The following is a 15,678-nucleotide window of genomic DNA, read 5'->3' as shown; positions in this document are numbered from 1 at the left end:
AGAGTGTCAATATGACACAAATAATAAATAAGTAGATATATATAAAATAGATAAATAATTCATGGGATTTGGGCATAAGTATCCCCAAAAAAAAACACAATCTTTAAAAAAAAATAACAAAAATTCACCCTCTTAAAATATAAGCTCAAGTTTTTCTCCCAAATTTAGACGTCCTAATAGATCAAATAACATCCCTTTTAACATTTGATTTACTTTTAATTTACTACTGAGAATAAATAACGTATGCAAGAGGACATGGAACATATGGAGAGGACCAATTGCTGTATTATGAGATTGCCTCATTCTCGAAAGAAAATAATGAAGTCAACCAATTGGCATTGTGGCAAGTCAAAATTATTGGACATGAATTGCAACTTCCAAAAAGTGGAAAAAGTGGAAGTGGAAGCAATATTATTCCTATGCACTTTCGACGGCTCAACTGCTATATTGGATATTCGATGTTGGATTTAGAATCTTATAAAAAGATACCTTTTGAGTTTCTGTCGAAATTTCGTTATCATATACGGATTTCCCACGTAGTCTCTAATTGTGCTTATTATATGAATTACTTTTCTATACTTTGATAGAAGACATGCAAAAAGTTCTCCAACATCTACACACAGTAAACTCATTTGTTATTTGATCATGAACTGGACTTTTGTTTACAAAGCTGAGAATTACTAATACAAATAAGAGATTTTTATATAATTCTCAACCAAAAAATTTTAAAATATCATAATTACCGCCAAAATTATATTTTAATTTAAAAAATATCATACTGTGAGTTAAGTTTAACTAGCTATGATTAGAGCATAACTTAGATCTTAGAAAGACTATTTCATCATTATATATTTATATTAAAAATAGTTTAGAAACTATCTAATATTATATCTAATAACATAGTACAATGTAATATATCTTATTGAGACAACAATTATTAATACATATTTTATACCCTAATATTTAAAAATAGGTATTTTAGTCATTTAATGTATTTATTAAATTTAATAATAATATGTTAGAAGTATTCTTTAAAAATTAATGACAATTCTGGATAATGATATATTTGGGCAAATTAAGGTTTTACTCCGCATGATTTAGCTCAATTTTAACTTATTTTTATATTTTTTAAATTTAAGCATTTAATTTTTTTGTAAATAAATTTAATTATAACTGCTAGATTTTTCCTCCAAAACTAATGTTATTTCATTGGCACTCATATTTTCGGTTATAGATAAATAATAAAATGACTAAAATATCTCTCTATCTACAAATAAGACTCTATTTAAGTTTTTTAATATCTAAATTAATGTTGACTAATAATTATAATTCGGTCTTGACCTTATAATACATATGGATAAGTTATAAATTTAGGCAAACCAAAGTTGTAATTTTTCTAATATATTTTTGGCATGTAAAATTATATTAATAAAAGTCCAAACAGAGTAATGTATTAAATTAAAGCATTTGCACGTAGAAGTTTTAATAAGTTCCTCTTTAAAATACAATAATGTGGAAAAGGATGGTAGGCAGAAAGCTCTCTTTCACCGTTTGAAATGCTCGTAGTGAGGTGGGGAGGAGAAAGAGAGAGGAATGAAGAGTGAGAAGCAAAGATAGGAGAAGGGATTGGAATTTAGAAGTTCCGTTTTGGGTTTCTATAGTTCGAATCACCTTGCCATGGTTATGGATTTGGGAGATGGAGTGATGGGTCGGTTCTGGGGAGGGATTGGATCTCGTCCCTAAGAGCCCTTGCCCCCTTCTCTGTCTGAAGGAGATATATGAAAGCATGTCTTCGGTTCTTTTGGCCACTTGGGTTCTCTTGGTATGGCTCCAGACTTTGATGTCTAGCTCTCGGGCTCGTGTCGGAGAAGTGGTGGGTATTGATTTTTTTTTTCTCTATTCGTGCTTGGTATTTTGGTTTTAAATTGGCTTCTTTTTTTCTCTCTGTGACTTTAATATTAGTAGCAGTTCCGTGCGAAAAATTTGAACTTTATCTGATTAGTCCTAGTTGCCTATATATGTTGTTCTTTTCTTGTCGCGACAAGCAAGATTAGTTAGTTCTCTGTTCTCTGTAGACTATCTGTTTCAATGGAAAAGAAAGCAAGTTTAGGATTAAAGGCTGGTTCTTCCGTTATCTCAAGTACTATATTTGTTCTTCTTTCAGATGATTAAGGTTCCTTCGAAAAAGTTATGTTTCCTATTGCTTTAAAGATATCTAAGTGTTTCTTCCTAGTGTTGTTTATGTAATCCTTTTGTGGATAAAGTTATTTTTTTGGTAAATCATGTGTGCAGTTTTAATAAATGATTTAGTGAAATTGGTGTGCAGATTGCGACAGTCTATTCTGCTAACTTTGAAGGAAAGGTTATCTCAACTATCCATCATGCATAAATATCTCTTTGAAGATTGTCCGCAAAGTGTCTGGTGACTGGTTGGTGGTGGTTACTCTCTCCTTGCAGACTGTGGGGTGGCTTAAGTCGATTATTGTGGCTGTCTTTTGGTATATGAAGCAACTTTATGGATGATATCTTTTATTGGGCAAATCTCCTTTGGCAAGAACTTCCTTTTTGGGCAAATCTCTGGGGATGCTGAGCTAGACCTTTTGGAGCAGAAGCTGTCCGTTGCAAGCAGACAAGAGTTTGGAACATATCCTTCTGTCAGTCTTTATATGTGGTATATTCTGCTTGGTTGTGCCAATCTCAATCTCCTTTGGCAGTAAAGAAGCTTCTAGATTTTTCTCTTTCTGGGCAAATCTCCTTTGGCAGCAAAGAAAATTGCGATGGACTTTCTTTTGGAGCAAATATCTTTTGGCAAGAATGCCTAAATTGTACTTGTTGGGCAAATCTCCTTTGGCAATAGTTACTTACAGTTTGCTCTCCTGGGCAAATCTCCTTTGGCATCAGTTAGTTACAGTTTGCTCTCCTGGGCAAATCTCCTTTGGCAATAGTTAGTTACAGTTTGCTCTCCTGGGCAAATCTCCTTTGGCAATAGTTAGTTATAGTTTGCTCTCCAGGGCAAATCTCCTTTGGCAATAGTTAGTTATAGTTTGCTCTCCAGGGCAAATCTCCTTTGGCATTAGATTTGATATCTTGTGCAAATTTCATTTGTCACTTGGTATCTAATATTTCCTGTATTGGGCAAATCTCCTTTGGCATTACTTACTTATAGTTTGATCTCTTGCAAATCCTTTTCACACTTTGCTATCTAAGATTCCTGTATTTGGCTAGTCTGCTCTGGCACTACTATCAGGTGCAGGTGAAGATCCTGCAGCTTTCGTCTGGTTATATTTATCTTTGCCATCAGAAAAACGAACTTATTGATTGCACAATATTTGTGGTATTGAAGTTCGCTTTGTATTGTTGACATGGTCATCCAAGTTCCATTTCCACACTTGTGAGAAAGTCATTTTAAAGATATACTTGTTTGGGTTTTGTGTGAGAGGCTAGCAAGTGATCTCCATTACATATCTCATTTGGCAAGCAGGTGATAAGAGGTAAGATGAAGCATCCTCTTTCCCTCTTTAGTTAACTTTTATCATTAATTGTAATTAATTTGTTGCTAATAATTAGAAATACCTTGGAATTTGTATGTTTATCTTAGTTGCATATTATTCTTGTGGAAAATTGTTTTAATTTCTTTGTGGTTGTCTGAGTTTATAAAGATTATTTTAAATTTGTCACAACACATGTTGACTAACTTGTCTTTTTTAAGAAATTTAATACAAAAACCTCTATTTGGTGATGATTGCCTTATTTATAATAAAATTATTGTTGATGCTGAGTTTGGGCAAAATAATATATTGCAGGGTTTGTAATAATGGATGTACTTGTTATTGACTCTGATACTGAGAGTGATGCTGAAAGCAGTGACAGTGAGTACCAAGATAATAGTGAATCTGTATATGGTGGACATGCTCAGAGCATTTTATCAAGTCTGGATGATAGCATAGGCAAGATTGATGATTTTCTTGCATTTGAAAGAGGTTTTGTGCATGGGGACTTTGTCTGCTCAATTACTGATCCCTCGGGGCAGTTGGGCCGGGTTGTGGATGTTGATATGATTGTCGATTTGGAGACGAGCTCTGGTGATTTGATAAAAGATGTTAATAGCAAAAAGCTTCATAGAGTAAGAACCTTCATGTGTGGGGATTATGTAGTCAAGGGGCCATGGGTTGGGAGAGTGGAGAGGGTATTTGATGTGGTTACTGTTGTATTCGGTGACGGAGCAAAGTGCGAAATATTGATAAAAGATACTGAAGCTTTACAACCCGTTCCTTCACGCCTTTTAGAAGATTCACCATACTTTTACTTTCCAGGTCAGCATGTACGGATTAATGTTCCAACCATATTCAAATCTATGAGATGGTTGTGTGGCTCATGGAAGGCAAGGCGAGATGAAGGTACTGTTCAGCATGTGGAAATAGGTTTGGTGCATATTAATTGGATTAGTTCTGTCGCAAGTGGGCAGCGCATTTGCTCATCATCACCTTCTCATTTTCAAGAACCAAAGAACCTAACCCTCTTATCATGTTTTTCATATGCTAATTGGCAACTCGGTGATTGGTGCACTGTTCCAGTTGATTACTTCCATATAGACTCTACTAACTCAGCCACTCTGAACACTGCCCCTAAGAACTGCACCAAAATGGAAAAGGGATTAGGAATGTATGGCAAAGGCTGTAGGCAAACATATGTGATTGCAAGGACAAAGAGCATGGTTGATGTCCTTTGGCAGAATGGCACTCTGTCAGTTGGCATAGATCCACATACCTTGTTTCCGGTGAACAATCTCAGTGACCATGATTTTTGGCCAGAACAGTTTGTATTAGAGAAAGTCATCTCAGATGATATGTGCTTTCAAAATTGTCAGCGGCTCGGAGTTGTGAAAAAAGTGGATGCACTTGAACGCACTGTGAAGGTCAAATGGATTGTTCCCGATTTCAAACAGACTGCTAGATTTGTTGGAGAATCTATTGAAGAGACTGTGAGTGCTTATGAGCTGATTGAACATCCAGATTTCTCCTTTTGTATTGGTGATGTTGTGCTACGATTTGTTTCCAGTATCGAGAATATGGACGAAAAGTTTCCTGTTGCAAATTTTACTGGAAAAAGAGAACAGCATGATATGCTTCTTGACACAAGCAATTCACATCTAGTAAAAGATGCTGTTCATAAAACCAACACCAATGAGAGTTGTGATGAGGCATTTTCTGATTATTTATCATACATTGGAAATGTCATTGGTTACAAGAATGAAGGTGTAGAAATAAGATGGGGCAATGGTCTAATAACTACGGTATGGATCCATGCCCAATGTTAACTTGTTTAAATTAAATCGCTGCATCAAAGACTCATCCTTAGCATTCACGTTTAGATATATTAGCTTCAAGTAACTTGGGGCATTATACTTTAAGATAATTTTTATGTTGTACTTAATTTTGCACACTTTGCCTTTTATTCTCATAGTGCAGGTCAGCACTCCTGAGGACCATTCATTAAAAACAAAAAGAACACAGCCTTTCTTCATGACAATCATGCAATGGCTGCATCTTTCTTGATAATTATGCCTTTTCTTTTCTTCTTTTTTCCTCCTACATATAATGTTATACCAATGAGATATTTTATTTCATTTTCAATTACCTCAGGTTTCGCCTTCTGAAATATTTGGGTTAGATAGGCTTCTCGATACTGCTTCAATACCATTGGCTAATGAGGAAACTATTCCGGCAAATGCAGCTATAGATATGGCCGATCAGGAGGAACAGCTAGGCCATAAGAACACTGAGGTCAGCATCGCTCTTCCTAACAATTCCTTTGTGGCACATCCATTATTTACTGCAATATTTTCTGTCTTCGCTCACTGCATGGATTAAGAGTTCAATTGTTTTCAAAAGGTTGTAGATGATTCATGTGAAGATTCTGCAAGAGATGTGTGGAAAGCTACTACATCCTTGTTCTCAAAGGGAGCTTTGCAGTTCCTGACATATGTAGCTGCAAGTCTATTTGGTGCCCTTGATATGGCTTCACTTTCTGGCTTAGTAGGTTCATTATCTTGATTCTTCTTGAACTTTAGAGTACTAGTTCAAATTTTAAATTTAAGAATTGTCTTGGCTCTTTTTCAGGCTAGGGGAGATTCTGAATTCCAGATTCTCAAAGCAGAAGAAATGCATTTGGATGTAGAAAACTTGGAACCAGAATGCTTGGAGCAGCAAAAAGAACAAACTGAACAGAGTGAAGAACCAACTTCATCAACAGAGAATGATAAAACAATGAAGTTTAAGCAATTTGACACTGTTGATGAGTACTCTGATCACCACTTCGTAAATGATTGGGATAATAGGTCAACAATATCTCAGGTAGAACATTTTTAACATCAGTTTTACATTTCTCTACTAGTGTGCTAGATTTGCATTTGTATCCTTACCCTCTTCACCTCAGGTAAAAAGAAGTTGGTTGAAGAAAATACAGCAAGAATGGAGTATCTTAGAGAAAGATCTACCGGGTTAGTTTTTCATCTCATCTCTTACATTATTTTGTTACTGTGCAAATACATTTTTATTATTTTCTCCATTTATTGTTTATGTGGATGGCAGTTTGGCGTCTTTCTCAATCTAGAAACAGGGAAAAGTGGAAAACTATTGATATAAGATTTTTGAACTCTTTTCATGAGCAACCATGGGTTTAAATTTTGTCATTGAAAAGATTTTTCAGAGTATTTTTTCGTTCTTTTTCTTTAAACTAATTTTCTTTAGTTGATATATATTTTGCATTGATATGAAGAACATTCTACATAAGAAAGGATAATATAGAGTAAGTTATTAATTTTTCCAGTTTTCTGATGTCTCATAAATTTGTAATTTGCAGAAGTACATAAGCCTTTGTATGCAGACATGCTTGTAAATGCTTGCTACTTATTTAAATTAGTAAAGGCTTGCTAATACTCTCTTGTTAATTTAATGTACCTTTGGTAATTTTGACAGAGAGTATTTTTGTTAGAGTTTATGAGGAAAGGATGGATCTCTTGAGGGCATGCATCGTTGGAGCAGCCGGAACTCCATACCATGATGGTTTATTTTTCTTTGATATACTTTTTCCTCCTGATTATCCTCATGAACCACCTGTAAGTTTCTTCCCTCTTTTTCAATCCTTTTTTAGTTTGAGTTAGGTTAAACCTTGAATTTCTGCTCCAAATTTTAGCTATAGAAATGCTTAAATCATTGACTTTTCTTTGTTACCCAATAAAAGATTCAAGGAATTAATTTAGGCTAGTATTTTTATTCTTGACTAATAAAGCATTGCTAAATGATATTATAAAAACACTTCCTCTCCTCTAAGCTCCAAAAATAGCTCATGGATACAGGACGCATGTCACCTTAGAGATAGATTTAGATGAATATTGTATTTCAGAGTCTAGTTCAGATGGGCTATTCCAGTTTATCTGGTAAACTACAAAAGATAATCTACCTGTCCCAGTTCTTTATTGGCATTAGTACCGACTAGCAAAATTTGTGTCACTGCCAGTGCTTGTTCTTTTATTATCATAAGTAGAAAATGAAATGATCCGCAATGTGCAGTTGGTTCACTACAACTCTGGTGGGCTTCAGTTGAACCCAAACTTATATGAGTCAGGAAAAGTTTGCCTTAGTCTTCTGAAGACATGGACAGGCACTGGTACTGAAGTATGGAATCCTGAAAGCTCCACTATTCTTCAAGTATTGTTATCACTTCAGGCGCTTGTTCTCAATGAGAAACCGTATTTCAATGAGGCGGGCTATGACAAACAGTTGGGAAGAGCTGAGGGAGAGAAGAATTCCGTCACTTACAATGAGAACGCATTTCTGTTGTCTTGCAAGTCTATGCTATACCTCTTGCATAAGCCACCTAAGGTACATTTGCATCTCAGACATTGCTTATGTGCTTCTCTTGTCCTTGGGTTATATCCTACTTCTTATCTGATGTATCTATTTACAAAAATCCAGCATTTTGAGAAGCTTGTCCACGAGCATTTTACTTGTCGGTCGTCACATATCCTTCTTGCCTGCAAGGCTTATTTAGATGGCACTCAGGTTGGGCAAGCTTATGACTGTGGAAAGGTGAAGGATGAAGGTCAGAAGAGCTGCTCCACTGGCTTCAAGATCATGCTAGCAAAGCTTTTGCCAAACCTCATCTCGGCCTTTACCGAGATGGGGATTGATTGCAGCCAGTTTCTCCACCAAGTTAATGAAGCGACGACACATCCTGCTAACTATCTACTCTAGGTTTGCAATAACACATCATCGAACTAGTGTTCATATATACATATAAACTACTTGTTTCCAATAAGATGCCATGTGTGTGTGTGCACGGGCTCACGGAGTGAAGAACATAACATGCATTTGTTGAAGTAGCTCTAAACTAGGAGCAGCTGTGTTGATTAGCTTGCATATCGAAGTCTATTTTGTATCTTCCAGTGAGATAAGAATTATGTATGTCTATGTAAAATAGTCTCCCAGTGAAATAAGAATTATGTTTGTCTATGTAAAATAGTAATCTATTATTGAATTATTGTAGCTTCTCTCTCTTTAATCATTACGTGATGATGTTAGTCACATTAGGTTAGATACTCTTTTGACTGATAAATCCAATTTAAATTCCGTAGGTGGATCGGAATTTCAGATCCTTCCTTCCATTAAGATCTGGTAAGAATACTTGTATTCCTGAGAATCTACGAGGATACAAAAGGAAAACTACCATCTGAATTTGGTATAACAAATTCTTTCTATATGCCACGTGTTTCAGATATTCAAATGCACGTGGACCGGCAATTACAACATGAAATTATCGTTAAAAGGGAAAGAGATATACTATATAAGAAAGATAAGATATATTGCTATATGCTAAATGATATCTTATACTATTTGCTTTGATACTTCCACCCAAAGTATTATTCAATAATTGTCTAAGTTGGCAACCCAAGCAATCTCCATTATATTAATATTTAAAATAAATAAAAATAAAATTGGTTATTTTTTGTTTTTATTTTTTTAGTGTTTTAGTGTTTTATGTATTTTATTTTTTTTAGTTTTTTCTGGTTTTTGTATTTTTTGTATTTTTGTATTTTTTTAATCGGTTATTTTCTTTATCGTATCAGAATACGTTGTTTTTTTTTTTCAAATATTTATTGAAGAGGAGTCAACGCACTAACCCAAATGTCAAGCTGTAATACAAATAAAAAGTAGGGGTGATAATACAAAAGCAGACCTTTTTTAAAAAACCGGAATCCCCAAAGTCCCGTCTTTTACTCTGTTTCCGACTCGTCTCTTCCGCTTCTCCAATCCCCATTTCGTCCCTCAATTCTCCGCCGCCCCTCGCTGGAATCCATCCGAAACTATAGCGGCCGCCGCCGCCGCCGGTCCGGTCTGATAGAATCAGATCCGATCGTCTCGATTCCCGCGTCCCCCGCCGGCATTGACCGGCACGATGGAGCCTTCGCCGGCAGCGAAGTACGCCTCCGGATACACTTCGAAGCGAGGGATATTGGTTTCGTTTCCGTTCGTCTCCGATCGGTGTTTGGTAGTTCTCATGGCGTTCCACTTTCCTCAATTGTAGGCTTCACCTTTTTGCTGGGAGCTCATCGTACCAGGATCCGGATGTCATAGAGATTTCAGCGTCTTCGTCGGCGTGGAGTTCGAGCCAGCAGAAACGGAAGCGAAGTCAGGTGATATGAAAGTTGTGATCTTGCGTTCTATTGATCTTTTTGTTGAATTATTTGCCAGTTGTTGGTTTGATGGAAGATCGCATGCGAACTTCTTTTATGATTGAATAAGATCGGATTCTCTTGGTCCTGGGATTTTAATTTGGTTTCTTGGTTACATCTGACTGGATTTTGGTATTTGGTTTGATAATTACGAAAGAAAACCAATATATGAGAAGTTGATCATTGATCTGTTCTATTTATCATTTTTTTAATTCTCAAGCTGTAGTTGAATTAGTGCTGTAGCCCTAGTTGGTTTGAGATACTTCTCGTTCGTGCACGACGAGATTGAAGATACACAATTTTGAGCTTGGGAAAGGCCAGACAGATTTACTTTTTGGAGTAGTAATCCCTTGGGCAATTCTTTTCATCTAATAACCTCCCCAGGGCAACTCTTCTTCAAGCAAAAATAAAGGAATAAGCGATCAGAAAGTGGTTATAGAATCATCTCAGAAGCTTGCTACAGATGATTCTGAAACCATCCCTAGGGAAACTCTTCTTCTAAAGGAAGTAGAGGCTGTGGTGACAGAGTGAGGAGGAAAGCATATACTTTTGCTAGAGAAAGTGGGAGATATTTTGATAATGAGTTCTATAATTGTTGAATCTAAGAATTTGATGAGCCAGCGGACCAATAAAATGATTTGAGACAACCTTGAGTTTTACTGTTTCTGTTATGCCACCGAGTACAATTTTCTAAGTTGTAGTTTGCATCATCTGTCGAGCATTAGATCAAGCTGTGGTGAAAATTCTTCTGTACTTTCAAGCCTACTTGAAAATAAGCATCGACCTGTTAAACTATAAATATGGGGAATTCTTGCCATAAAAACATCTCACAAGAGTGACATTGGAAAAATTGCTGAGACATTAGAGCTGCTTATTTTTGGCCCTAGTGCCAACAGCCACTTTATCCATCACAGGGGCTGCTGGCCATATTCATGGATCTAATAATTCTGATGTACCTAAAAATAAAACATTGTTGTTAGACCTACCATTAGAATAAGAAAATATAATGCCTATAGAAATCAGTAATTCTGACGAAGTCAGAACATATGCAAAACAAATGCTATCTGGGGTCAATTTTGACCCAATCTTTTTACTTGCCAATGAGGTCAGTATTTGCATCACTGTAGAGAATAGTTCATATTCTATTCTATGTATCCTGATATGCTATTGCAAGCTCTATTATCCCAATAGTATATTTGCTCATTTTCTTTCATTTTCCATCATTTAGTTAATTCCATTTGCACAAAGTAATATTGTTATCTTTTGACTTGAAAGGTGGCAGTTATGATATTCCTGTTTATATTTTCATTGTGTGAATGAAGGATATATTCGAGAGTTTGTCTGTGATGCACTTGCATTGTCCAAGACTTTGCCGACAGAGTAGATTCTTTGGTGCCAATTGGTCTTTGTGTAATGAAAGCAATTCATCTTGATTTAATTTGCTTTATTGTGATTTGGCCACATTTGGCTTGGGCTTGAAGCCAAGTTTACATTGTTCAATATATTAATCGAGACCACTTTATGCCATGAAGACTGTTTCCCTTGATTGGATGTTGAGCCCTAATCAATTTTTTGCTTCAGCTGTGCTTAGCTAAAATATTAAAAGTAAAAAGATTGAGATGATATGGTCATATTTTTCTTTTTTCCTTCTATTGTTTCTCCCATAGGTGGATGAATGCGTGTTATGCTTAATTAGGTTAAGGACGCAAAAATGTTTTTCTTTACCTTTTTCTTTCTCTTCCAATAAAGTTAATTTTCTTTTGCATTCTACAATGGTTGTATTTTATTGGCCTATAAGGGTTGGGAAGGTTAGATTTAGTAAATGGATCTTGCTTCTCATCCTTTCCTTTCTGAAGCATTAAATAATTTCAAGAACCTAGATGCAACCTATTTTAAACTCATCAAGATCATTTTCCTGTGAGTATTCTACCTGAAGTGTTTTTAAGTATTTTGAACAGGAAAATTTACAATTGTGGCTTGACCAGATTTAGTCTGATAAGCTATGTATAGGAGAAGCCTCTGCAATTCTAGTCATTTACTACCTATTAGCCATAATCTGTTGATTCAGCATGAATCCATGATTTTATAAACAGTGAGACAGTAAACAAATTAAATTATATAAGGAGTGCCATGTTTTGTCTTTGATCTTTGGTAAATCTAACCCCTAAAATGTCATAATTCATTTTTTGTTTAATTCTGGCACTCTTTTTCTTTCACTATCTGCAGCTCTCCTTTTTATTCATGAATTGATACATGATCTTCTAAATTAAAATCAAATGGTAATGTCTGAATCTTTTATCATTTTGTCTTGGAAGGTTGTTCCACATGAAGTTATTGAGATAGATGGAGATGATGATCCTGATGGGGTTGTGATCATTGGTGAAAGTATGTCAGACCACAAGAATAAGCAACCCATTGCATATTCTATAAATTTGGAAAAGCAAATAAAGGTTTGAACCTTCCTTCATGTCTAGTGAACATTTGATGTTCAGTAACTCATCTAGATGTGGTTTTGCTACCATATCATTCATTTGCTTATATAAAATTTTTGTTTTGATTAATTATAGGATGCTTGGGTAAATGATTTGGCGGGCCCAAGTGAAAATCATCTCTCTGTGAATGCTGATCCACTGACTGCCCTGAAAATTTCTGATCCTGATTCACTGGACTATAACTTTAATGATGACTATGAGTATGATGAATATGACTATGATGAAGATTACTATGAAGATGAATATGATATGCAATTATATGAAAATGATTGCAACTTTAGTTTGGCTGCAAAGTTTGATGACTTGGATCTTCCACCCGGGGTGGAGGCAACTGTACCATGGTTGCAGAAGCCTCCAGCTGAAACATCAAGTAAGAGCAAGCAGGCTAAAGTGATCGAAGATGAAATAGATGTGAAATTCAAGTTATTTAAACAGTTTGATACTGTGCAAGATCACTCTGATCATTACTATAGCAGACCTGAACTTCTGAAGGTGTCCCCAACAGTTAAGAAGGTACTGAAATGAAATGAGCATTTCATTTATTTTTCTTTGTTTTGTCTATTTCCTGCCTATGTTACCTGATGACTTCTTGATAGCAGCCAGCAAAGTGCTGGGCGAAGAGAATTCAGAATGAGTGGAAGGTCCTGGAGAAAGATTTACCAGGTGAGTGTAGATTTCATGTACAAAGATTGAGCTCATACTAGTATGTTGCAGGCATGTAAATAATCTTCTGCTCCTATTTGTGCTTCTTTTCTCTTATGGGGCTGTAATGATTGTTTCATTTTGCAATAGGCATATCATAGCCAAGACATCTGTTAGAAATTTTTGAAGTGTTATAGTTTATAACTTTGCTGCAATATTTCCATTCTTGCATTCTTTGGAGGAGCAAACAACGGGCAACTATTGCAGTGGAAGATTAGACTTGTTCGTTCTATTAAAATTGGGTGAGAAAATCAGTGAATATTTAGGATTGCAGCAAGAATTGTGAAATACTTCAAAGAAGGTGTTGTGTAAGTTTCAATGAGAACTATTAGCAAATCATGAAATGTGAAAGGACCCTTCTATATTTCAGCTAGCATGTAGCAGAAACAAATTTAGTAAGTCCCTGAGCTGCAAAATCTTCCATTGACAAATTTAATTAAGGCACTTATCATATCCAAAAATGATAACCTAAATTAATCACCGTCTTGCATATATTAGAGGAGGTCAACTGTTTGGTTTGGTTTGTGAATTATATTTGAGGTGAGATAAATTATTTTAAGTCATTTACAGGTTGTGGCCTTTGAGATTTTTAAGTCAAGATTGAATTTTTAGTCCACATCTTCAAAGTTGCATCTGAGAATACTCTTTTTGTAAAGCTTGACACAGTAGTGTGTATCTTCATGATTGAACTCCTATTAAGAATTTAAATCAATATGTTTTCATATTCCTCAACTTCTTCTTCAATATCATGGTTTATCAAGGTAAGCAAGATTATCTTCTTTTCTCACGTTTAAAAACTTGGGTTATTTCAGTTGAAGTACAAAGCAGGGTATTACTTCTCTCATATTTTAGTGAGATTATGGATCCATTTCTTCGATTGTTTCACCAAGAAAACAAAATCTCTTAGGGAGTAGAAGGATATATAAAATTCTAAGTATTGTTTGATATGATTTGATCAGGTCTTGAATAGCCAGGAATTTCCTTGTCTTTTATTACTAGTACCAATATAGTTATGTTTTGACCATTGTTTGTTGACCATTGTCATCATTGCTTCATGCGTTTGCTTTGTTATGACAGGAACTTTTGATTTTTCCTTGAACTTGTGAAACATCCTTGAATCATATTTCTCATCTGTTCTCATTATTTTGCTTTTTGTTTTAACTTAAACAGACACTATATACGTTAGAATTTATGAGGATAGGATGGATCTGCTTAGGGCTGTTATCATAGGACCAACTGGTACTCCTTATCATGACGGTCTCTTCTTCTTTGACATATATTTTCCGCCTAACTATCCTCAAGTACCACCGGTATGTGAACTCCTTTTCTTGTATCATTATTTTTTGTTGCTTTTCAGTAGAAAGTATGCCATCTCTTTTGTAAAACCATGCAGATGGTACATTATCATTCTGGTGGATTGCGACTTAATCCAAACTTGTATGCATGTGGGAAAGTTTGTCTTAGCCTTCTCAATACCTGGTCTGGCACTGGATGTGAGATGTGGAATCCATCCAATTCCACTATGCTTCAAGTCCTTGTCTCTATTCAGGCCTTGGTTCTGAATGCAAAGCCTTACTTTAATGAGCCAGGCTATGCACAGACAGCTAATACAACTCATGGTGAGAAGAAATCCCTGGCTTACAATGAAGATACTTTCCTTTTGTCCTGCAGGACAATGTTGTATTCTCTAAGGAGGCCACCGAGGGTAAGAATATTATCTTAATGTTGCAGATAGTATGATAATAGGGATTATAAAAACCTTTATGCTCTCCTAAATTTTTGTGAAATAATTTTTTCAATTTACTATTTCTGGAAAGCTTATATTTGGTATCTCATTATCATCAAAAGGTTTTAGATGATTTTTCTGCGTAACTTCTGTATTTCCAATGCTGCAGCATTTTGAGGACTTTGTTGCTGGTCATTTTCGCAAGCATGGACACACTATCCTAGTAGCATGCAGAGCTTACATGGATGGTGCTCAGGTTGGATGTGTTGTTGGGGAAGGGATCCAGGATGTTGATGAGGGAGATAAGAGTTGCTCACCGGCATTTAAGAGCTCACTAAAGAAGCTTTTTGAGGATCTTTTGATGGAATTTACTGTGAAAGGAGCTGATTGTGATGAATTCCTTGCCCAGAAAGTTAAAGATGGAGCTTCCAGAGTGGCTGATACTACATTAAGGCTGTGAATCAAAAGCTCCAAAAAGGTAGGAGGAATAATTATGCTGCGAAGGCATCTATTTTCTATCTTATTTCCTAAATTGGTTGGACAAGGATACTGGTACGGTTCAACTATCTAACAAATGTGTAAATATCCTTTTTGTAAATACCCGTAGGTCGAGTTTTGATATTCAAAACAAATGTGAGGGACCCCATCTTGGCGTGAGGTTGTTTATATAGTTAATTGGGCCCTTCGATTTTTGTGGTCTTCTTGCTTGAACTGTTGCTATGTGGTGGCATGTTTCTATATACCTGCATATCAGAACAACTTTTTATTTTTTAAAAAGTAAAGACTCCATCAGAACTTTCAACTGTAAGATCCGACTTATGATAAGAATGCCATATAAGAGGAAATACTAACCTATTAAAAACAGGTAACTGGTAACCAGTTTACATTTTGTTATTTGTTTCCTCGTGTCATTCCCACAGTTCGTATCGTTGACGAGTAATATGAAAAGCTAGAGTTACCTTGTGTTCTCTATTGTTTTCAAATGGAGATTCGATCTAGCCAGTGCAGCACATAAAATGCGTGGA

The 15,678-nt window shown here is 35.6% G+C and overlaps 2 protein-coding genes across 3 annotated transcripts; both read left to right on the top strand.

The window, feature by feature from the left end:
* Positions 1-2,866: 2,866 nt before the first annotated feature.
* Positions 2,867-8,520, top strand: LOC140789089 (probable ubiquitin-conjugating enzyme E2 24). Its single transcript, XM_073138690.1, has 9 exons — positions 2,867-3,491; positions 3,804-5,293; positions 5,643-5,783; positions 5,892-6,035; positions 6,120-6,353; positions 6,436-6,499; positions 6,978-7,117; positions 7,572-7,883; positions 7,977-8,520. The coding sequence occupies exons 2-9, from the start codon at positions 3,815-3,817 to the stop codon at positions 8,253-8,255; spliced, it is 2,793 nt and encodes a 930-aa protein (XP_072994791.1). The 5' UTR covers positions 2,867-3,491; positions 3,804-3,814; the 3' UTR covers positions 8,256-8,520.
* Positions 8,521-9,233: 713 nt separating this feature from the next.
* LOC140789091 (putative ubiquitin-conjugating enzyme E2 38) lies at positions 9,234-15,345 on the top strand. 2 transcript variants are annotated; one of them, XM_073138695.1, is made up of 8 exons: positions 9,234-9,479; positions 9,586-9,694; positions 12,049-12,183; positions 12,301-12,738; positions 12,825-12,888; positions 14,098-14,237; positions 14,321-14,632; positions 14,823-15,345. In XM_073138695.1, the coding sequence occupies exons 1-8, from the start codon at positions 9,457-9,459 to the stop codon at positions 15,111-15,113; spliced, it is 1,512 nt and encodes a 503-aa protein (XP_072994796.1). In that variant the 5' UTR covers positions 9,234-9,456; the 3' UTR covers positions 15,114-15,345. The 2 variants fall into 2 exon arrangements, with proteins under 2 accessions (XP_072994796.1, XP_072994795.1); XM_073138694.1 differs by having other exon boundaries at positions 9,277-9,479; positions 12,822-12,888.
* The last annotated feature ends 333 nt before the right edge of the window (positions 15,346-15,678 follow it).

This window comes from Typha latifolia, chromosome 5 (genome assembly GCF_019914945.1).
Source record: "Typha latifolia isolate L0001 chromosome 5, TyphaL0001v2, whole genome shotgun sequence".
In the NCBI taxonomy this organism is placed as follows: Eukaryota; Viridiplantae; Streptophyta; class Magnoliopsida; order Poales; family Typhaceae; genus Typha; species Typha latifolia.
This window is presented reverse-complemented; position numbering and strand designations above follow the sequence as displayed.

Coding starts and splice junctions, on each gene's coding strand:
- LOC140789089 (XM_073138690.1), top strand. CDS start 3,815: ATGGATGTACTTGTTATTGACTCTGATACTGAGAGTGATGCTGAAAGC. Junction 5,784..5,891: donor TAGGCCATAAGAACACTGAG/GTCAGCATCGCT, acceptor TGTTTTCAAAAG/GTTGTAGATGATTCATGTGA. Junction 7,118..7,571: donor ATTATCCTCATGAACCACCT/GTAAGTTTCTTC, acceptor CGCAATGTGCAG/TTGGTTCACTACAACTCTGG.
- LOC140789091 (XM_073138694.1), top strand. CDS start 9,457: ATGGAGCCTTCGCCGGCAGCGAA. Junction 12,889..14,097: donor CCTGGAGAAAGATTTACCAG/GTGAGTGTAGAT, acceptor TAACTTAAACAG/ACACTATATACGTTAGAATT. Junction 14,633..14,822: donor CTCTAAGGAGGCCACCGAGG/GTAAGAATATTA, acceptor CCAATGCTGCAG/CATTTTGAGGACTTTGTTGC.